The sequence below is a fragment of the Pipistrellus kuhlii genome, unplaced genomic scaffold (genome assembly GCF_014108245.1).
Source record: "Pipistrellus kuhlii isolate mPipKuh1 unplaced genomic scaffold, mPipKuh1.p scaffold_m20_p_10, whole genome shotgun sequence".
Lineage (NCBI taxonomy): Eukaryota > Metazoa > Chordata > Mammalia > Chiroptera > Vespertilionidae > Pipistrellus > Pipistrellus kuhlii.
Genome location: NW_023425405.1, coordinates 25,161,824 through 25,184,122, shown reverse-complemented (window position 1 = coordinate 25,184,122; position 22,299 = coordinate 25,161,824). Strand labels below are relative to the sequence as shown.

Genomic DNA, 22,299 nt, shown 5'->3' with positions numbered 1-22,299 from the left:
GTCCGCCAGCCGGCCCGGCTCCGGCTCCCTCCGCGCGCGGGGCAAAGAGCGCGGCGGTTGAAACCGTTACTGCCCCGAGTTTTGAACTGATTCAAACTTGGCGTCCGGCCCCGCCCCGCCCCTGAGGGCCCGGGAACTCCGACGCGGCGGTTCCCGCCAAACGCGGCCAGCGCGCCGTCCCGCCCTCCGGCCGGTTCCCGCCGCCACATCCTGTCTGCCCTCCGGCCCGCGGCCCGCTCTTCGGGCTCCGCAGCTTCTAGTTCCCTTCCCGAGAGGTATCGAACCTCCAGCCAAAGAACAAAGAGCAGAACGGCGCTTCCACGGCGGGCCACGTCCCCCCGGCTTCCACACGCGCGCGCGCGCGCACGACTGGCCCGGCCCCGCAGAGTCCCGCGGGCGCCTCTGTGAGGGGCTGGCTCCGCGCCTCCGCGCCCGGCGGGCCCTGTGATTGGGTGGGAGCCCGCTCGCGTCCCGCCAATCGGGGCGGTGCTTGGTTGGACGGGGGGGGCCAAATAAAAGCGACGGCGATTGGCCTGCCGGGTTTGGCGCTCGGTCCGGGAGCGTCCGACACCCACCGGGACGCCGAAGACGAAGCCCCGGCGGCAGTGGCAGCGCGCGGGAGCAGCGGCGCGCGGGAGCGGCGCGGGCTGGGGCGCAGGTAACGCGCCGCAGTCGGGCGGCCAGCCGGCCGGCGGGGCTCTGGAGCCGGGCGCAGGGCGGCGGCGGCGGCGGCGGCGGCGGCGGCGGCGCCGGGACCCTCTTGTCTCCGCTTTGCCTGCCCGGGTACCTCCTTCAGCGGGTTCTGCCGGGTCGCCGCTTTTGCAGGAGGGGTGAGGGGACACCCCTCAGAAAGGGGGGCCGTGAGTCCGGGCTGGTCCGCGCCACCCCGCGGGCGGGCAGTCCCGGACCCCGGAGACCCGAGGCAGAGGCAGGGACGTGCGCCGCGCGGAGGGGTCCTCTCGCGTGCCCGCCCCCCCACCCTCCGGTCCCCCTCTCGGGGGAGCCGGCCCCGGCCGGGGGCGCTCGGGTGTCCGGGGCGGGCTGGCGCCCGATCCCAAGTCTCCTTTGTGTGCGGAGCGCTGGGTGGGACGGGACAAACACAAGTTGGTGGGACCTCGCCGCCGAGTGAGCCACTCAGACAAAGGACTGACTGTGTCTCGGGGGAGCTCGGCGCGAGGATGGGGCAGTGACACTGGAGCCTGACGGCGGGCGGGAGAGGGGCGTGCGGGCGCGGGTGGGCGGGCTCGACCCCACGCCCCCCCCACCCCCCCTCGGGCTCGCGGGTCGAGGGGACCCAGGCGACCCGGGACGGCTCGTGGGGACCGGGCTCGGGGTGGCCGCACCTGTGCCATTTCCCCCAGAGCAGCCTGAAGACATCGTGGCCGTGCCGGGCTGCCTTCCTCCCGTCTGGCTTTTATGTTCAATTTAAGGGGACGGGGAGGGTCGAGCTTGTTCTCCCCTTTGGTTTTGTTTGTTGGGAAGGCTTTTCCGTCGAGTTCCCGCCGTTATTGTGTATACCCCCTCCAACCACCTACCAAGTCCGTGCCACGGGGTCACTTTTTGAAAACGGGAGGAATCGAGGAGCACGATATTTTGTTGGAAAACTTGGCGAACTCGTGCCTAGTGAGTTTCCACTTTCTAAAGAATCATTATCTTAAAAAAATTGCAAGCTGTTTTGGCCGACTCGATCCATCTGAGAATGGCGACAGGTGCTAACGAAATCAACTATCGAAATCAACTATCGTTTGGTCAATGAGTATTTCCCAAATCCTTAGAGGTTGGATAAGGGTGAGATGTTAGAAATCGTTGATAAAAATAAAATGCTTACGACAAGTGTGTGTTTAGGTGGTATGGTGAACAGTTTTTAATGGATTGATTTTGTTTTCCGCGAACAATAGCGCTGGCGAGTCAAAATACTGGCTCCAGAAATGTTTGTTGCTTAGTAAATTGAATGTGTTCTGTCCACTGTTAAGCTAAACTTCCTTTGTCACACAGACTCTGTAAAATTTAAATTCGTTTGGACATAAAAATGTGTCTTTGGTATTTCAAAAGATTTTACCCCGAGGTAACTTTTCTAGGTTTCAAAGGTCGAGTTTAATTTCATAGCGTTTTAATGTTACATAAAACAGAATTTTAAACACTAATGCTGATACAGTTTAATGTAACCTATATATCTAAGGGCTTTGGAGTTTATTTTCCTATTACTCTTCATTCATGAGCATTAGCAATTACTTCATGTGTAGGAATAAAAAGTGGGATATGTAATCCTGGCTAATTTATTGATCACTTTATTTGGAAGAAAATGAAAAGTATTTAAGATATATTTTCTTTACTTTTCATAGTCTCTCAAATTAGGAATAGATAGGATTCTAAGGAACCATGTTCTCTCTTTTTGGAGATGTGTTATGGAACGTAATGTTTAAAGTCCTCGAAACACTTATGAAAATTGCAACTTAAATTCTAATTTTTGTTCAAAATTAATATATTCAGAGAAAAGGAATTTGGAACCACATAGGCTCTCTCCTGATTTGCATTGTTCTAACTGATGAAGATTTAATATACCCACTGTATTATAGTTTTATAAAAATGGAGACAAAGAAATGCAGTGTGAAAGTCTTTATTACATATATATTACATATATTTTACAGAGTTGGACAAAATTGAACAGATATTTCTGGTGCTGCACTCAGTATTGAGATTGTCAAATGTTTCCATTTAGATTACTTGCCAATAATCATAATATATTTAAAAGTCCTGCTATTAATCTTGCCCATTGTTATGAGATGAGCTAGTTATGTAGATTTGACAGAAATTTGTATATTTTAGGCTAAGAAATTTTAATTTTTCTGAGTATTTTGTATTTGGTAATTACTATCTTTGCACTTGCCACTAGATATATTTTAAAGTCACTTTGGGGAATTCATTTAAAAATTTGTTAAAGTTTTACTTTTCTGACTGAATTGAGAATGCATTTAGTCAGTTTAACTAGCAGTGATTAGAAAACACACCAACTTGTTGATTTAATGTAGTTAGACAAAAAAAAATAGTTTTAATGCTATTATATCAGCTTTGCCTTGCATGCATACATAATGATTATCTTTGTGTGGTCCATTTAAAAATTTTAGGAAAATTTCCCCAGGAATGTGCATTGATTTCTGTATTGGCCTAAATAAACAGTGCTTAAGAAAGTTGATCTGCTTCTTAAAAACCAACAAGGAAAAATCCTCTAAGGAACTAATGCAATCTGGGGTCAAGTAGAAATGATTTATGGGTTTGTTTTTTAAGTCTGTCAGTACAAATTATGAAGAATTATGAAGAACTGTATGGACAGGTGAATTCTTCAGTTTGGGTGAGAGCATGAGTGGAGAGCAAAAGCTCATTACATTCAGAGAAAGGTTCAGGGTCAGATGATAACCATTATCTTCTAGAGGCCACCCTGAATTCTCAGGCACTTTTGTATTCCACAGGGCTTTGTTCATACTTTTATTTTAGCATGTATCAAATTGGATTGTAACCACTTGTTTATGCAGCAGCCTTCTTTACTATTAAGTGCCTTGAGGCAGAGGCTCTGTCCTATTTTTTTTCTGTATACCTGGTAGTTGGTAGAGAATAGGGGTTTAATAGTTGATTGAATGAAGAAAATATGAAACGGAAATAATTTGACAAATGAACTGGCAAAGCAAACAGGCTATATTAATATTTACGTCATGAGGAACTTTGGAAGATATGTTTTCTCCTTGGAGAGGCAGTGATTACAAAGATAAATAAGCATTACAGTAAACAAATTTCAAGGTTTCTCATAGTTCTAATGATTTGTGATTGAAAGTTGGATATCTTTTAGGTACAACAATTGGTATTCATGTTTGGTATTTCAAGCAATTAGAAAAAAGCTTGTGTCATCTGGATACCTTGAGTATAGTTTCTGCTTAATTTAATGTTGATACTGATGATCCTTGTGCAAAAATATGAGGAGGGGAAAGCGATTGAGAATAGTAAATCTTTTAATTGCAAGGTGTTTAGTTACAATGGATGAGTTCTTTATTGGAGAATTGGAGGTAGATTTTGAAGTTAAAGCTGAAGGAAATGGGGCTAGCCAGTGTAAATATGGACCACTTATTTCGATGCTCATTATCATTCTTTGAAAGTCCTATATAATAAAAGGCTAATGTATTATACAAATTGTCTCCTCTGGCGTTTGACTCCTTGCTATCATGTGTGCTGACCACCAAGGGGCAGCATGGAATGAAAGAAGGCCTTGGCTGGCCTCCATGGGGGGGGGGGGGGGGTTTGAGAAGAAGGCCCCGAGCAAGAATTTCATGCACTAGGCCTCTAGTGATATAAAGGTAGATTTAGCAAATCCAATAATCTCTCAAAAGGCATAGTTTATACATTTTTGAGATGGTTACACCATTCCATATTTTGCCACTACTCTACTATTTGGTGCAAAAATATGACAAAAAAAGAAACTAAAATGCCTATTATTTCCCAGATGCTGTATTCATTTGTTTTTACTTATTTTTTAAATATATTTTTTAATTGATTTTTAGAGGGGAAGGGAGAGGGAGAGAGAAACATCAATGATGAGACAGAACCATTAATTAGCGTCTTACATGCCCGTATGAGGGTCCAAACAACCTTCATAGGTAGATGTTTAATCACCGAGCCTCACTGGCTAGGGATATTTTATTTTTTAAATATTTTATTAATTTTTTACAGAGAGGAAGGGAGAGGGGTAGAGTTAGAGACATCGATGAGAGAGAAACATCCAGCAGCTGCCTCTTGCAACCAAGGTACATACATACCCTTGATCAGAATTGGGGATCTTTCAGTCCGCAGGCTGATGCTCTATCCACTGAGCAAAACTGGTTAGGCTATTTATTTTTTTGTGGTAACACTCACATGAGATACTTTATTTTTAATTCTTGCAAAAATCACCCTGCATTCATCAGTGGTTGAATGGATAAATAAAACATGATATACACATACAATGGAATATAATTTAGACATTAAAGAATGAAATTCTGATACATTCTAAAACGTAGATGAACCTTGAAAATATTGCAAGTAAAATAAGCCTGATACAAAAGGAGAAAATCTTGGAATAAGTACTAAATTCATATAGGCAATGTGGAATAGAGGTTATCAGGGACTGAGGGAAGGGTGGAGGAATGGGAAGTTAGTGTACAGTCAGGGTACATAGTTTCTGTTTGGATGATGAAGTTATGGACAAGGATGGCAATGGTTGCATGACATTTTGAATGTGCTTAAGTTTTCTGAATTGTAGACTTAAAAATGATTAATGTGGTAAATGCTATGTACATTTTACAATAAAAGCTCTTTAACATCAAGACACTGGGAACTTTTACAGGTAAGGAAATTGCTATCTAGAGGAGTTAAGAATTTGCCCAGGATTATCCATGCTAGAAATTGCTGAATTCCTAAATTTATTTAGGAATTTAAATTTAAATTGTTTGATTCCATATTATCTGCTCTAAATTATCTACTGGTCTGCATGATTCAAGTTATGGGTTCTAAGGAGATTATTTGAACCAATCAGTTGAATATAAAAATACATAACTGTAGTTTTATAGGGGGTGAATCTGATGCGCTGTACCCAGACTAGAAGGTGTTGGTAGATATCCTTCTTAGCCAGAGTTGTAGTGGTGTTCACTCTGGGAGGGTAGGGAGAACAGTATTTCAAGAGTGTGGTTTTTGGAGTTGTTTTTCATTGGTTCCAGTTCCTGAGCTGGCAGGTTGTCCTTGATGTCTGTTTTCCTGTCTTAATTTAATCATAATCACAGTATTTATGCCATAAGGTTGTTGGGGGGATTAAATGAACTATTACATGTAAAATCTTTTAGCACTACACATGGGACAAAGTGTGTGATAAATGATTCTTAGATACTGGTATTGCACCCGTATTGTTTTTTGAGAGTTGATGTGCTTTTTCATTAATGGAACTGAACACTTCTCAAGTTTTTAAATATGTGCTTAGGGCCTGTAAGTAAAGAAAAAGGTGTTACATGTGCTTTATCTGTTTGTGTATTTAGAAACATCTCTTGGTTAAATATAAGTATTATGTGTTCATTTTAAAATACTAACAATTTAGGCATTTATAAAGTGAAAGCTTTCTTGATCCTGAACATAATCCTATTCCCTACCCTTAACAATTTGGTGTATATTTTTCCTAAACTTTCCAATGTATTCATATGAAAATGTATTTATACATATATTTTATGGAAATGGGATCAAGTTATTTAGTTCTAAAACAACGTTCTTAGGACATTACAGAGAGATCTATTTCATTAGAACATAGCTGATATTTCGTTAGGGCTTGCTATATGCTTGGCATTGTTCTAAATGCTTTCGTTTATTTTATATAGATACTGTAATAAGAGAGAGCTTGATTAAAACTGGTTAGTGGTACAATAAGGATTTGAATTTGGGCACTTTGGTTTCAAAATCCTGATCTCTCAGGCCGTCTTTGTGTGTGTGTGCTTGTATGTGTGTGCTTGTATGTGTGTGCTTGTGTGTCCCCCTTGAACTGCCAGTGATTTTAGCATTTTTTAAAAAATTATAAAAGAATAACAAAACTTCGCAAAAAACATGGAAGGAGACTGGATGTGGCCTGCCAGGCCTAAACTAACTAGTCCTGTGGCCCTTTACAGAAAATGCTTGCTGCTTCCTGCTCTAAGCTATCCAGTTGTTTTGTAAGCAGAATACATAGTATTTCAGTTTTTATGAATATGTCACACGAAGCAAACTTCTGTGATGGACATTGCGTTTTCTCCTTAAAAGAAGTGAACACTGCCTTAACTGGTTTGGCTCAGTGGATAGAGCGTTGGCCTGGGGACTGACGGGTCCCAGATTTGATTCCAGTCAAGGGCATGTACCTTGGTTGCGGGCACATCCCCAATCATTCATTGATTGCAGTGTGCAGGAGGCAGCTGATCGGTGTTTCTCTCTCATTGATGTTTCTAACTCACTATCTCTCCCTTTCTCTCTGTAGAAAATCAGTAAAATATATTTTTTTAAAAAGAAGTGAACATGCTTATATATTTGAATATTTGTGTGACAACTTTCTATTTGAAGAATTGCTTGTATGCACATTTCAAGCTTTACTAGATGTCAGATTGCTTTCTAAAAAGGTATCCATTTTTTAGTTAAATAAGCTTTATAGAAATGTAATTACATACAATAAAATATATACATTTGAATGGTGCAATTTGAAGATATATACACCTGTGTAACCATCTCCTCGATCAAGATAGACCCTGGCCAGTGTGGATGTTTGTTGGGCATTGACTGATACATGGAAAGATTGCCAGTTTGATTCCTGGTCAGAGCACATGCCCAGATGCAGGTTTGATCCATGGTAGGGGAGATGCAGGAGGCAGGCAGTTGATGTTTCTATCTCCCATTCTCTCTAAAAATCAAAAGATCTTAAAAAAAAAAATAAAAGAATGTCATCATCTCAAAAGTTCTTATAGCTTTTTCCCAATCATTCATTCTCAAATATCCATCAGAGTTTTTCTGTTCAGGAATTTCATAAACAGAATTATACAGTATATTCTCATTTGAGATTGGTTTCTTTCATCAGGCATATTTTTGAGATTTATGTGCTTGTGTTAGTACTTTATTTCTTAGTAATCTTGCATTGTATCACTATACTGTTTTTTGTTTACCTGTTGATGGACACCTGGGCTGTTTTCAGTTTGGGGCTATTATTACTAAAGCTGCTATGATCATTTGTGTGTCTTTTGTGGATCATCCTTTAATTTCTCTTGGGTAAACACCTTGCAGTTGGACTGCTGGGTCATGTGGTAGATACTGATTTAACTTTATAAGAAACTCCCAAACTTTTCCTAAGTGGTTGTGCCATTTTTTCATGAATTATAATTTCAGTTGTAGGTGTAACAGACAAGGAATTAGTGTCTCTATGCCAGTCTTTTAAAATTTGGCCATTTAATGAGTGTTAAGTATCTCATGGTGGTTTTAATTTGTAATCAGTGATGTTGAGTATCTTTTCTTTTTAAATTTTTATTTATTAATTTTAGAAAGAGGAATGGAGAGGTGTGAGGAGAGAGAGAGAAAGAGAAACATTGATTTGTTATTCCAGTTATTTATGCATTCATTGATTGCTCTTGTATGTGCCCTGATTGGAGATGGAACCGGCAACCTAGGTGTAGCTGTATTATGCTCTAACCATTGAGCTTCTCACCAGGGAATGTTGAACATCTTTGAAGGTGCTTATTGACTATTTGCATACACTTTTTTTTTGTCAAACATTTTAAAAATTGATGTTTCTGTCTCTCTCCCTTCCTCTCTTTCTAAAAATCAATTTAAAAAATGGGTTTATCTTGTTGAGTTGTAAAAGGTCTGTGTACTGAATATACATTCTGTCAGATTTATTGCACATGTGTTCTCTTTAATTTTCTACATTGGTATTGATCTGTACATTGTCAAAATACACGAGTTAAGTAATGTTAATACTGGAGGCATAATTGTTTAAATTCAGTTAAATTGAAAGCAAATTTATTCTTTTTTTAAAAAACCCCTCACTATGGATATAGATAATTTAGAGATAGAGGAAGGGAGGAAAGGGGAGAGGAGAAACATCAGTTGGTTGCCTCTCTTACTGGTACTCATACTTAGACTTACCCTGACCGAGGATTGAACCCACAATTCAGGTGTGTGCCCTGACAGGGAATTGAACATGAAACCTTCCAGTGTTTGGGATGATATTCCAACCAACTGAGCCATCTGATCAGAGCACAAATTTATTCTTTTCTTTTCTTTCTTTTTTTTTTTTAATCCTCGCCTGAGGATATTTTTCCATTGATTTTTCAGAGAGTGGAAGAGAGAGGGAAAGACAGAAAATCCATGTGAGAGAAACACATTGATTGGTTGCCTCCTGCACACTCTCTGACCAGGGCCCCGGGGGAGACTTCAACAGTAGTACTTGTCCTTGACTGGAGTTGAGCCTGGGACCTTTTGGCTCTGCCTTAGCCACACTGGCTAGGGCCACAAGTGATTTAGTTCTTAGTATAATAAACATAAGGTGTTTTGAAAGTGATAATATTTGCTAATTTTTTTACATTTTCAATTTTAGGTAACTCAGACCTTTTATTAGTGAGTTGAAGTTTTAGTTTTGTTTTCATAGGATAAATGAAAATATTTAAAGTAAAATGAAGGTAACTTGATTATAGAATGATGATAAAATTGTGTAGCTTGGTGTACCAATTGTGGGACTAATCCTGTAACTTGTGGGGTCCCACACTCTTCAGGTAGAAATGTAGGACACTCATCTGGTGTCCCAGAATTGTTGGGGGTGGGAAAAACTACCATACATTTGATTACCAGAAGTATCAGAAATGAAATATTTTCAGACAGTATTGTATGTAATATAAATGAAAACAGTATAGTTTTCTTTGTCTTAACATAAACCCAGATTGACAAGTACATACTTTCTTCCTATAGAATTTATTATTGTAGATAAAGAACTAAAATAGTTTTTGTTTTCTTTTGAAACCATTTAAAAAAAAAGGTCTGGCCGAGACCAGTTTGGCTCAGTGGATAGAGCGTCGGCCTGCGGACTGAAAGGTCCCGGGTTTGATTCCCGTCAAGGGCATGTACCTTGGTTGCGGGCACATCTCCAGTGGGGGGTGTGCAAGAGGCAGCTGGTGGATGTTTCTCTCTCATCGATGTTTCTAGCTCTCTATCCCTCTCAGTTCCTCTCTGTGTAAAATCAATAAAATCTATTTTAAAAAAATAATAAAAAGGTCGGTGTCACTTGTCCACTAACAACAGCATGTAACTAAATTCCATACTATTTTCTAGAAAAGAAAATTTCTTCAAACTATTTATTGGGTACTTCAGTCTTCACTTGTTAGGGCTATTTAAAAAAAGGGTGAGATACTCTCTTCTTTATCCTCTAGAACAGTGGTTCTCAACCTTTCTAATGCCATGACCCTTTAATACAGTTCCTCATGTTGTGGTGACCCCCAACCATAAAATTATTTTTGTTGCTACTTCATAGCTGTAGTTTTGTACTGTTAATGAATCATAATGTAAATATCTGTGTTTTGCGATGGTTTTAGGCTCTACACTAGGGGTGTCGAACTCAATCAGAGAAGGGGCCAAAATCTAAAATCCAGCCTAAATCGCAGGCCGAATGGTTTACTGAACAGTCATAAACTGTCCTTGTGATGGAAACGCAGCGGAGTGCAGTGATGACAGCGCAGTGCGGGCCACATTGCAAGGCCTGGTAGGACGGATTTGGCCCGCGGGCCTTGTGTTTGACACATGTGCTCTACACCGTGACCCACAGGTTGAGAACCGCTAGCAGGGTCTCCTAAGATCATCAGAAAACACAGATATTTACATTATGATTCATAACAGTAGCAAAATTACAGTTATGAAGTAGCAACAAAAATAATTTTATGTTTCGGGGTCACCACAACATGAGGAACTGAACTGTATTAAAGTGCCATGGCATAAGAAAGGTTGAGAACCACTGCTCTAGAAAGAGGCAGTTTGTATTAGCTTTTAAATCTAGTCTACCAAACAAAATGTCATGTCTTTTCTAGGCTTTGAGCCACGGCATTAGAAAGGTTGAGAACCACTGCTCTAGAAAGAGGCAGTTTGTATTAGCTTTTAAATCTAGTCTACCAAACAAAATGTCATGTCTTTTCTAGGCCCTGAGTTCAGCTCCTAAGTGATAGGTAGTTAATGCTAGCCCTCTCTTTTTTCGTTCTTTCCTTCATGGAAGAGCTGAGAAAGAAGTTTTTTCCCTGCTTGAAGACTTTTTAATTTTTTTAGTTTTTAAGTCATTCATTTTTTAAAATATATTTTTATTATTTCAGAGAGGAAGGGAAAGGGAGAGAAACATCAATGATGAGAGAGACTCATTGATTGGCCACCTTCAGCACGCCCCCAACTGGGGATTAGCACACAACCTAGGTATGTGCCCTTGACCAGAATTGAACTTGGGACCTTTCAGTTTGCAAGCCGACTCTATCCACTGAGCCAAACTGGCCAGAGTCTGTTTGAAGACCTTAATGTCAGTCTGGAGATTGCAGAAGTAACTTCAGGGGTTATACGGCTAGTTTCCTTGTAGTTGGTGAATTCTTGACAGCATTTCCTTTAAAAAAAAATATAAAGATATACTTTCATTGATTTGAGAGAGGAAGGGAGAGGGGGGAGAGAGAGATAGAAACATCAATGATGAGAGAGAATCATTGATCGGCTGCCTCCTGCACTCCCCACACTGGGAATAGAGCCCGTAACCCTGGCTTGTGCCCTGGCTGGGAATCAAACCATGACCTGGTTTGTAGGTCGATGCACAACCACTGTGCCACACCAGTCGGGCCTTGACACCATTTCCATAGGTTTTTGGAGATTTAAAAATGTATTTTCTGAGGGCTTATTTGTGACAAGTAATTAAAAAAAACCCAAAACATTTTGTTTTTTTTACAGAGAGGAAGGTAGAGAGAGATAGTTAGAAACATCGATGAGAGAGAGAAACATCGATTAGCTGCCTCCTGCACACCCCCTACTGAGGATGTACCTGCAACCAAGGTACATGCCTTTAACTGGAATCGAACCCGTGACCTTTCAGTCCGCAGGCTGACACTCTATCCACTGAGCTAAACCGGTTTCGGCACAAGTAATTTTTATAAGAGTCAATTCAATAGACAATATATTTGCTAAAACAAATACTGAAAAATATCATTGATTGTAAATATAGAAGAGTTTGAAGTTTTATAGTACCTCAGCAGTACATTGGTGATAAATGCTAAGTAAAGAGAAATAATGAAAAGGCCTATGGTTGCCAAAACCGGTTTGACTCAGTGAATAGAGCGACGGCCTGTGCACTGGGAATCCCGGGTTTGATTCCGGTCAAAGGCAAGTACATTGGTTTTGGACACATCCCCAGTGCGGGGTGTGCAGGAGGCGGCTGGTCGATGTTTCTCTTTCATCAATGTTTCTAGCTCTCGATATACCTCTCTGTAAAAAAAAAAAAAAAAATCAATAAAATATATTAAAAGAAGAAAAGGCCTATGGTTCATGCTGCTCCTAGCACCTTTATTTCCACCTTGTTCTAAATGACTACTGTTCTTAGCAAGAAAATGAACTTCAGGGCTGAGATGAGCCAGAGAAGTTTCTGAGGGCTCTCAATGAGATGTCTACAGATGAAAGAAATGGAAGCACGCTTACCTCCCTGTGACATCCACTAACTCTCCAGTGCTAAAACTACCAGGTAGCCGAAACCAGTTTTGCTCAGTGGATAGAGCGTCAGCCTGTGGACTGAAGGGTCCCGGGTGTGCAAGAGGCTCTATCCACTGAGCCAAACTGGTTTTGGCCGTAGGTTTATTTCGATAGAGGCATGCTGAATACAAAGGGCTGAAATAAATTAGTTATCAACAAAATAATAGAACACTAATAAAAATTAACTTACCAGACACCGAATAACTGCACAAATTAATAAGTGTAATGCAAATAAACCTATTTTTCTTGTTCTCTGAAAGCGAAATATTTCCTGTTCATACCAAACAAGTCAGTCTAATACTAATGACATGGCAATCAGCTGCTAAAATAGTCGCTGCTAGTATTAGTGGAGAGAAATGGTGTGCTTGCACATAAGTTGAGTAAGGGAAATGAATGCAACACGATTATAATAATCAGTCATTAGTGAACATTGTAGTTTGTTACTAACAATTATGTATAATAGTATATTGTAAAAATTAAGTTGCGAAATTTTTTTTTTTTTTAAATATATTTTATTGATTTATTCACAGAGAGGAAGAGAGAGGGATAGAGAGTTAGAAACATCGATGAGAATCATCGATCGGCTGCCTCTTGCACGCCCCCTACTGGGGATGTGCCCGCAACCAGGTATATGCCCTTGTCCGGAATCGAACCCGGGACCCTTCAGTCCGCAGGCCGACGCTCTATCCACTGAGCCAAACCGGTCCCGGCAAGTTGCGAAATTTTAATTAAAATGTTTTTTACCATTATATTGGCTAGTGCACAAAAATCTTTGTTGTGAGCCTCATGCTTTGACATGCTTGCCCTAAACTAACTGCTTGCAACCCCTTCACCTACGTGGTAGGGGGGGAAAGGGCACCCTAGGGGTAAGATCATAGCCTTTAATTGTTTTGCTAGTTTTGCCCATTGGTAGGCACCTGATAACATTCTGTATCTGGCCTATCGCTCCTGCTCTGTTCATGTATGCCTACTCTGTCAGTATGAGAACAGATCACTGTTCTGTTGAGCTCAGTTGTCGGTTTGAACTCAGAGGCCATTGCTATATGAAAAATACTTATCTTTTCGCACTAGAATAGTTTCGAGTTGCTAAATACAGTGAAAGACATGCAGAGCAGATTATGGAAACATCAGATTACTGTTACCTAGTTCATGCTCACTTAGGCATACACATATACTAATTGGCTGAAATGGTGGGCATATTCTTTGTATTTACCTAAATTGAGTGTCTCTCAAAATTTTGTTTAATGTAGGTTAAATTTGTGTTAGATGTTGGCTTATTTGAGGTTTTAAAATAAGACTTTCTAGAAGGAAGAATATCTGGCATAAGACTTATACCTACCTTTTCACACTGTTGTGTCAAGTGGAGTGCTGAATAATAATCATTTGTGTCTCATGGCTCATCCTTGAATTATAATGAGTTGTATCTCATAGTTCTCATTTCTTTTGGTTCATAATTGTTCCATTTCTCTTCTAACAATGTCTATGTAAATTGAGTACATACCCAACAAAATGTTTAGTTTATAAAATAGATTAGCATTTAATTTCTAGATGCAAGTTTAGTTAATCTGTTTTATATATTGTTCAAGCACATTCTTTTTTTTTTTAAATATTTTATTGATTTTACGTAGAGAGGAATTGAGAGGGATAGAGAGAAACGTCGATGAGAGAGAAACATCGACCAGCTGCCTCTTGGCACACCCCCTACTGGGGATGTGCCCGCAACCAACGTACATGCCCCTGACCAGAATTAACCTGGGACCTTTCAGTCCGCAGGCCGACGCTCTATCCACTGAGCCAAACCGATTTTGGCCGAGCACATTCTTTTTTTTAAAATATATTTTGTATTGATTTTTATACAGAGAGGAAGGGAGAGAGATAGAGAGTTAGAAACATCGATGAGAGAGAGTCATCGATCAGCTGCCTCTTGCACACCCCCCACTGGGGATATGCCCACAACCAAGGTACATGCCCTTGACCGGAATCGAACCGGGGACCCTTCAGTCCCCAAGCCGAAGCTCTAACCATTGAGCCAAACCGGTCCCGGCCAAGCACATTCTTTAAAGACATTTATGACCTATCAGTTCCTTAGTTGGTGTTAATTTATGTAGCCATTTATTTTTTCAGACTTGTCTTTGTAAAACTGATAGAAATTCCAAATAAACATGGGAATGCTGGTTAAAATCTGGTGAACTTGTGAGTTTAGTTTACTTTTCTGCCAGGAGGAGGAAAGGAATCTTATTTTTGTGGAAAATACATGACTGCAGTCTACTCACTGTTGCTGTAATAAGTTAATGTTTTCTGTCATTCAGCTAAGAGCCATATTCTGTAATTTTCCTGTGCCTTTTTAATACTATTTAAATCAGGGCTACAAATATGATCTGTTTTTTCTCCTTATTTTTCTCTTGTTACTAGTTATTGCTACAAGACTTAATGAAAACAAATGCTGTTCATAATACTTTGCTAAAGACTTAATGAAAACAAATGCTGTTCATAATACTTTCCTGTCATATGTACAAGTGACCCACTAAAGTTTAGACACTTAAGTCACCTATTGTATCTTATACAGTTGCGTTTCTCAGAGGATTTAGCATTTTCTGAATGCTCCATAAATTCTTAGTGACTGGTTGATAATATCTCTATTTCTGGCTTTCCAAGCCCTTCATACTGAAGTTTCAGAATTTTCTTTTGCCAGCCTTTGGCAAGTCATTTGGGTGGAATGTTTGGGTCCAGCAGTAGAGAGATTGTGTATTTTTTTTAATATATCAATATATTTTTTATTGATTTTTTTTTTTACAGAGAGGAAAAGAGAGGGAGAGTTAGAAACATCGATGAGAGAGAGCTGCCTCCTGCACATCCCTCACTATGGATGTGCCACAACTAAGGTACATGCCCTTAACCTGGGACCTTTCAGTCCGTAGGCCCACACTCTATCCACTGAGCCAAACCGGTTTCGGCCAGATAGAAACTTCTTATGGTAAAACCAAAGCTTTACAAATTAAACACAATCAAGTTGGCAACACATATTTAATGATGCTATTTTGTTAAAACTGAATAAGCATTAGAGCTTAGAATAGAATGATAGCCTTAGGATCAGTTTTATAATAAAATATTTCTTTAATTTATCTTAATATTAATACAGAGAATGGCTGCATCAGCATAAAGCTATACTAATAAAAGCCTAGGTGGCCCTTGCACCATGCCCTCACATCATTACAAGATGCCTGCCCCCATGTCATCACAAGATGGTTGCCACAAGATGGAGAGGGCAGTTGTGGGTGATCAGGCCAGCAGGGGAGAGCAGTTGGGGGTGACCAGGCCTGCAGTGGAGGGCAGTTGGGAGCAATTGGGCCACCAGGGGAGGGCAGTTGGTGATCGGTGTACAGTAGAGAGGGCAGTTGGGGGTGATCAGGCTAGCAGGGGTGCAGTTAGGCATCAATCAGGCTGACAGGGGAGTGGATAAGAGTGATCAGGCTGGCAGGCAGAAGTAGTTAGGGGCAATCAGGCAAGCAAGTGAGTGATTAGGAGCCAGCATTCCTGGATTGTGAGAGGGATCTCTGACTCCTGGTTTAGGGATCAGGCCTAAATGGACAGTTGCACATCCCCCGAGGGGTCCCAGATTGGAGAGATTCAGGCTGGGCTGAGGGACACCCTCCCAGTGCATAAATTTTGTGAACTGGGCCTCTAGTATGTTTTATAAAATAGTGTGAATTTTTAGTCTTTATTTGTTCAGGATCCTCAGATCTAGTAGTTAACCTGAGCAGTGACACCTAGTTATGAGAGAGAGAGAGAGAGAGAGAGAGAGAGAGAGAGAGAGAGAGAGAGAGAGAGAAAGAAATTACTTTCAGAGAGTAAGGGAGAAGGGAGGGAAATAGAAACATCAATAATGAGATAGAATCATTGATTGGCAGCCTCCTGCATCCCCCCTCCCTCCCTGGATTGAGTCTGCAAAATGGGCATGTGCCCTGACAGGCATCAAACTGGTGACCTTTTGGTGTATGGCGACTTGGTGTATGGGACAGATGCTCAGCCAAGCCTCACCAGCTGCACCAGTAATGGTTCTTGCTACTGAAGAACTTAAGTGTGGGGGTGAAAATGTGATTTTAATGTTATAAATGCTGTGAGAGTGGGAGGGAGTTTGTTTTATTTAAAACAGCCTTCAAAAAAAAATAAAACAGCCTTCAAAATGGTGCATTAGGTTTTATTTAAAACAGCCTTTAAAATGGTGCCTATATTTCCAAAGAACCACCTGGACATTTATTTTTATTTTTAGATCAGCGGTCACCAATCTTTCGGACATCACAGACCTCCAGTTGGCAACCGCTGTCTTTGATCATAATTCAGAGATCTTGTTTCTTATATTTCAGTAATTTCCCCTAAATGAATTACTCTGATTTTCCTCATTTCCTCTCAACTTACAAGCTCATCCTATATAGACTAAAACCTCCACTCATGTACTTTGTTTGGAAGAGCTTTGTTACATTTATAAACGTGAAAATTTATCCATATATTCCCTCTTCCGGAGAGGTTGGTTCTAGATTCAGTTTTGAAATGTTCTGTTGTTGATCTCTAAACTTGTTTAGCTCAATTAAACTTGGCCTGAGAGACTGTTTTGTTGTAACATACTTTGTGGTAACTAATAGTAGAAACAAAGGTATTCTCCAGAATGTTAGACAAGGAGAGTTCTAGTACAGAAACAGAACACAATGCCAACTAATGATACATATTTACCAAGACAGAGCTTAGAAAGAATTGCAAAAATCCCCACATTGCACATCTGTGAAAACTAAATGCTCTGTTTCTGTTATAGGTTTATCAGGTACTCCCTCCTAGGACCAAGAATTTGTCAAGGCAGCTGATGGGAATAGTTGTGAAATAGTTTATGAGCAACATATCCCTTTTTATTAGGTTCCTATTTTTTCTAGTTCTAGGCTTTGAAGTGTTAAATGTCTGAAGTAATTTGCATAGAATTACCTGAGCTCCTGTTAACTAGCAGAAAGCAATTGCCCCACAAAGTTATTTTTTCTTTCTTTATTGATTAAGGTATTACATATGTGTCCTTATTGCCCCATTGCTCTTCCACCCCTACCCCACTCATGCCCTCACCCCCCTGTTGTCTGTGTCAAATGAGGCTCCAATTATTCTTAACTTTGATGTCTTTTTGCTCTACTTTACCGTCTTCCTAGCTTTCTTCTTTCCTCCTGACTTCTGAACTCATCTAGTGAGTTCAGTCTTCCCTATTCTAAGGACTGCTCTCATTGTTCCACTTTAGCAATCCACCGGGAAGTCTTCTTTAACCTTTTCATAAGGAATACTCCTAACTCTGTGACCTCATTCAACTGTTTTTATCTCAAATTTTGAAATCTCTTCATTCTTCTCATTTTTTCCAGCCCTTGTAATTTGGAGTCTTTACCAAATTTGGTGTCAACCTTTGTTAGCTGGGTTTGCCAGCCAGAGCTCTCCCTATACAGCCCCATCTCCAGTGTGTCTGCTCCTACCTTGCAGTTCCTTTCATTCTTTTTTGGACTGTGAAATCCATCTCAATTTTTAGGGCTGTGTTGTCACCTTTTCTGCCACCTCTCTGCAGTCCAGTCCATCCACCCCATTCCCACCCCCACTTTACCCCCACCCTCCCATGTCCATATTTTATATTGTAATACATTTTCTTTTTTTGGCCTTCCTAGGTAGGATATTAGCTCCAAAAGGGCAAGTTCTGTATTTCATTCATTTTTGTATATTCACATTTATCGCCTGGATCATAATCATCATTTATTACATGCTTTTCTTTCCCTCCCTCTCAACTCTAAATAATTTGCATTCTTTGTTATTGTTTGGTGGTTAAATATTCTTACCAAGAGTTACCTCTTCTTACCTCTGGGCTCTTTCTTTTAAATCTTGTCTTAGACAATTTTATTTGTGCCAGAGGTTTTATGTAAACAAGTAGGTAAATGAAACCTTACTCAATTATTCAAGCCAGAAAGTTGTCTTCCCCCACATTTATTTATTTTATTATTATTTTTTAAAATATATATATTTTTTATTTTATTGACTTTTTTACAGAGAGGAAGGGAGAGAGATAGAGAGCTAGAAACGTCGATGAGAGAGAAACATTGGCCAGCTGCCTCTTGCACACCCGCTACTGGGGATGTGCCCGCAACCACGGTACATGCCCTTGACCGGAATCGAACCTGGGACTTTTCAGTCTGCAGACCGACGCTCTACCACTGAGCCAAACCGGCTTCGGCTTCTCCCACATTTAAATCATCACCAGGTTTTCTTGAGTAACTTGATTTCCTTTTCTCTATCACCAGTGTGCTATTAGAGCTGCTCTTGTTTGAAACATGGCCTTGCCTTGCGCCTTGCGCTCTGTTCTCCCTACTTCACCTCCTGCTTCTGCTCTGAAGTCAGCTGGTCTTTTCAAGTTGGAAACCTTCCCTTCTTTTTTACTTAAAACACTAAGTGGCTTTCCACCGCTCTTAGAGAAATTAAAGCAAAACTCCTTAACATGGCACCTTTGCACCATCTGACAGAAATTGTTCTAATCTTTTGAAGACACAGGTATGGTTTTAATAGTTTGAGAAGAAAATGTTCCAGAAGAGGACACTTATTTAGACTCAAGGTGGGGACTCTGTAATATGAATAAGACATTTGGTGAACCATAGATTGTCCCCACAATTGAACATGATTGATTCTGAGAGTCTGCAACTGAAGATAAGGCAGAAGGATTTACTTTGCATTCGCCACATTCCTTTTTTCTTTTGCTGGCAGAGAAATCCCTTATGTGAACAAAGGTGGTACAAGAGGCAACAATCCAGACTTTAGCACAGTGTTTAAGGTGGGCCTGGTGTAAAAGTGTGTAGGGGAATACTTTAATTTGTACATTTATTGTGTATTGTACTGTTTTTACTTTTAATGTATGTAAATTTTACTTTTTCAGATTTGTTATGTTCAATTATATTCAAGTTTGCTATTAATGTACTGATGAAAACAGGGTACATTCTTTTTTTTTTCTTTCTCTACTGTGTGGATCTTGTAGATTAAAAACTAGTTTGGCTTCGCCGTGTAATTCAGTGGTTGAACATCAGTCTATGAACCAGGAGATCATGGTTTGATTCCCAGACAGGGCACATGCCTAGGTTACTGGCTTGAATCCCAGTTGGGGGTTGCAGGAGGCAGCCTATCAATGAATCTTTCTTTCTCATTGATGTTTATCTCTCTCTCTCCCTCTTGACTCTCTAAAATAAATAAAAATACTTAAAAACAAATAAAAATTAGCTCGGTATATAGTATACTTAGTTCTTGGTAAGGGATCACATTTCTATGAGATGGCAGCTCTCTAGGAGTTTATAAATAAAAATATCTTTTAAAAGTTTTATTAAGTAAAACCTTGGTACTTGAAATGTTTTAAGGATTTAACCATACAGATCAAATGAGTACACTTCTGCAAATGTCAACAGTGTAATTATGTATTACTTCTTTTGCTCATTGTTTGCTGGGGATTTAAACACAAGTGATTGTGTTCAGGTTGTTTAGATTAGTGATTTTAATATGAAACCATTGCTTTTAGAATAACCATGGGCCAGACTGGGAAGAAGTCTGAGAAGGGACCAGTTTGTTGGAGGAAGCGCGTGAAATCAGAGTACATGCGACTGCGACAGCTCAAGAGGTTCAGGCGAGCCGATGAAGTGAAGGTATCCCTTTCTTTGTCTTTTATGAAAATGCATGTATAATTGAAGTTAGCGTTTTTTCCTCCCTAAAGATAAGTTTTAATTTGAAAGGGTTCATTTTCAGCTAAGGCTATATTTACATTAGATAAATGAAGACTTGAAGTTCAAGTCCTCGATCTGTCTTAACATAAATTTGTACCACACATAGTAGTGGTAATGGAAAGATTCTTAGCCTACTTGAAATTCACTATCTTTTTTTTTTTTTTATAAATATATTTTATTGATTTTACACAGAGAGGAATTGAGCAGAATAGAGAGTTAGAAACATCGATGAGATGAGAGAGAAACATCGACCAGCTGCCTCTTGCATACCCCCTACTGGGGATGCGCCCACAAACAAGGTATGTGCCCTTGAACCTGGGGCCTTTCAGTCCACAGGCCAATGCTCTATCCACTGGCCAAACCTGTTTCAGCTCTTTTTTTTTTTTTTTTTTAAATACCTTTCCATTGCACCTGTATAGTCTTGGGACCTAAATATACAGGATTTTGTGGTTTTATGTAACAAAGGATGGAAATAATTTCCTGTTCTCCTCCCATTCATAAAAATTTAAATTATATAATAAAATAATAGGTATGGTGTTTTTGTATTATTTAAATTTGGGAAACCAGAGTTTATTGCAAAATCTATGCGCATTACAGGGAATGTTTCTGATGTTTTTGAGAAATCACTAGATTTTAACCCATAATAGAGATGTTACAAATGTTCTAACAATGAATAATTTTTTTTCTCCTTTCATTTTTTTAAAGAGTATGTTTAGTTCTAATCGTCAGAAAATTTTGGAAAGAACAGAAATCCTAAACCAAGAATGGAAACAGCGAAGGATACAGCCCGTTCACATCCTGACTTCCGTGAGCTCATTGCGCGGGACCAGGGAGGTTGGTTAACTCTTGCGCTGCAGTAATTTCAGTGCATTCTGGTTTTGCTGTTGAAATGTTGGTTGGTTATTGAGAGGAAGTCACTGACTTCAGGATGTCTGACTTTTTATTGCCACTTTTTCATATGTAACTGTTAATGCTGCCTTAGGTAACACTAATATCTGGAACAGAGCTCTAGTGCTTGATATGCTTTCACTGTTCTAGAGATTTATAGTGAAGGTATCCTATATAACTATTGATTAAAAATATTTTAAATACTCTTTAATATCTTCGTCAGATCACTATTTAGAGCAAGGCTTTCTGACTCAGTTGTCTCCCCCCTCCCCTCATTAATATGAATTAGCTGTACAGTAAGAAATGTCTCCTTTTCATTTATATTCATAGACTAAGAAAGTTTTTTTACATTTTGTTTAAATTCTAAGGCTCTTTCATTTTAAATTCAGTGTTGAGAACTTGGAATTTCACTTTCTATAGTTAGCATTTCTGAATGAAGGAAATGTTAATTACTGTAAGAAATCCTATTTTTAAAGGAAGGTAATAAATCTGTGGTAGATTTTATGATTCAGTAACAGGAAAACAAGCAGTAATAGGTGAAAGAAAATGGAGAAGCTTAAACAGTATAGAACCAATCAGTTGTGGTTTTTTTTTTAAAGCATTTCTGTTTAAGAACCTGTTCTATATAGGAAGACTCGTACGATATGGAATGCTATCTGAATGGACCTCAAGCAGAAAGAGGGAAGAAAGTGATTTGGAACTTAGATTACCCCACGTAGTAGATTATTGTTTACCTGAGCATCTATCTAACTGGTTTTCAACCAATGTGCGGCAAGAATTTTTAAGACATGCAATACCTGAAAAGTCAGAGGCACGGTTCTCTTTTCCCTTAGATTGTCATATAAAAAAAATGACAACAGTTAACACAACAATAGCTGTCTGGTTTGAATGAATCAAAAGTATACTTTTTTCCCCCAGACTTGCAAAAATGTATTTCTTGGTGTGGCATGGAATTTTAGTTATTTATGTGTGCTGTGAGGTGAAAAAGGTTGAAAAACTCTGATTTGAACAATGGAATTTGTTCTAAAGTATGTTTCAATGAGTAGCCATTTTTAACATTTTTTTTTTTTTTAAATTGCTTTTAGAGAGAGGAAGGGAAAAAGAGAGAACACCATTGATCAGCTGCCTTCTGCATGCCCACTACTGGGAATCAAGCCCGCAGTCTGGGCATGTTCCCTGACTGGTAATTGAACCAGTGATGGGATGAGTTCAACCAACTGAACCATACCAGCCAGGGCAATGAGTAGCCATTTTAAATAAATATTGTGATAATCAAGTACTACTTTGCTATTTTATGAGACCTGTGAATCTGACACACTGGCTTGGAAAACTTGTCAGCAATGTCACAGCAGCCCATTGTGTGCTATAGACATGA

At 39.9% G+C, this 22,299-nt stretch overlaps 1 protein-coding gene across 18 annotated transcripts in view; it reads left to right on the top strand.

Moving 5' to 3' along the window:
* The first annotated feature begins 524 nt into the window (after positions 1-524).
* The window catches only part of EZH2 (enhancer of zeste 2 polycomb repressive complex 2 subunit), a 68,712-nt gene continuing 46,937 nt past the window's right edge, over positions 525-22,299 (top strand). For 9 of the 18 annotated variants that reach the window (XR_004986506.2, XM_045577870.1, XM_036429170.2 and 6 more), the window contains exons 1-2: positions 19,835-19,958; positions 20,742-20,870. Coding sequence is in view for 17 of the 18 variants with exons in the window: in XM_045577870.1 (XP_045433826.1) it covers positions 20,801-20,870 (70 nt within the window). In the remaining variant the exon portion in view is untranslated. Of the gene's footprint in view, positions 659-19,832; positions 19,959-20,741; positions 20,871-22,299 lie in introns of those variants that run through there. The other 9 variants (XM_036429172.2, XM_036429167.2, XM_036429164.2 and 6 more) reach the window with 4 other exon arrangements.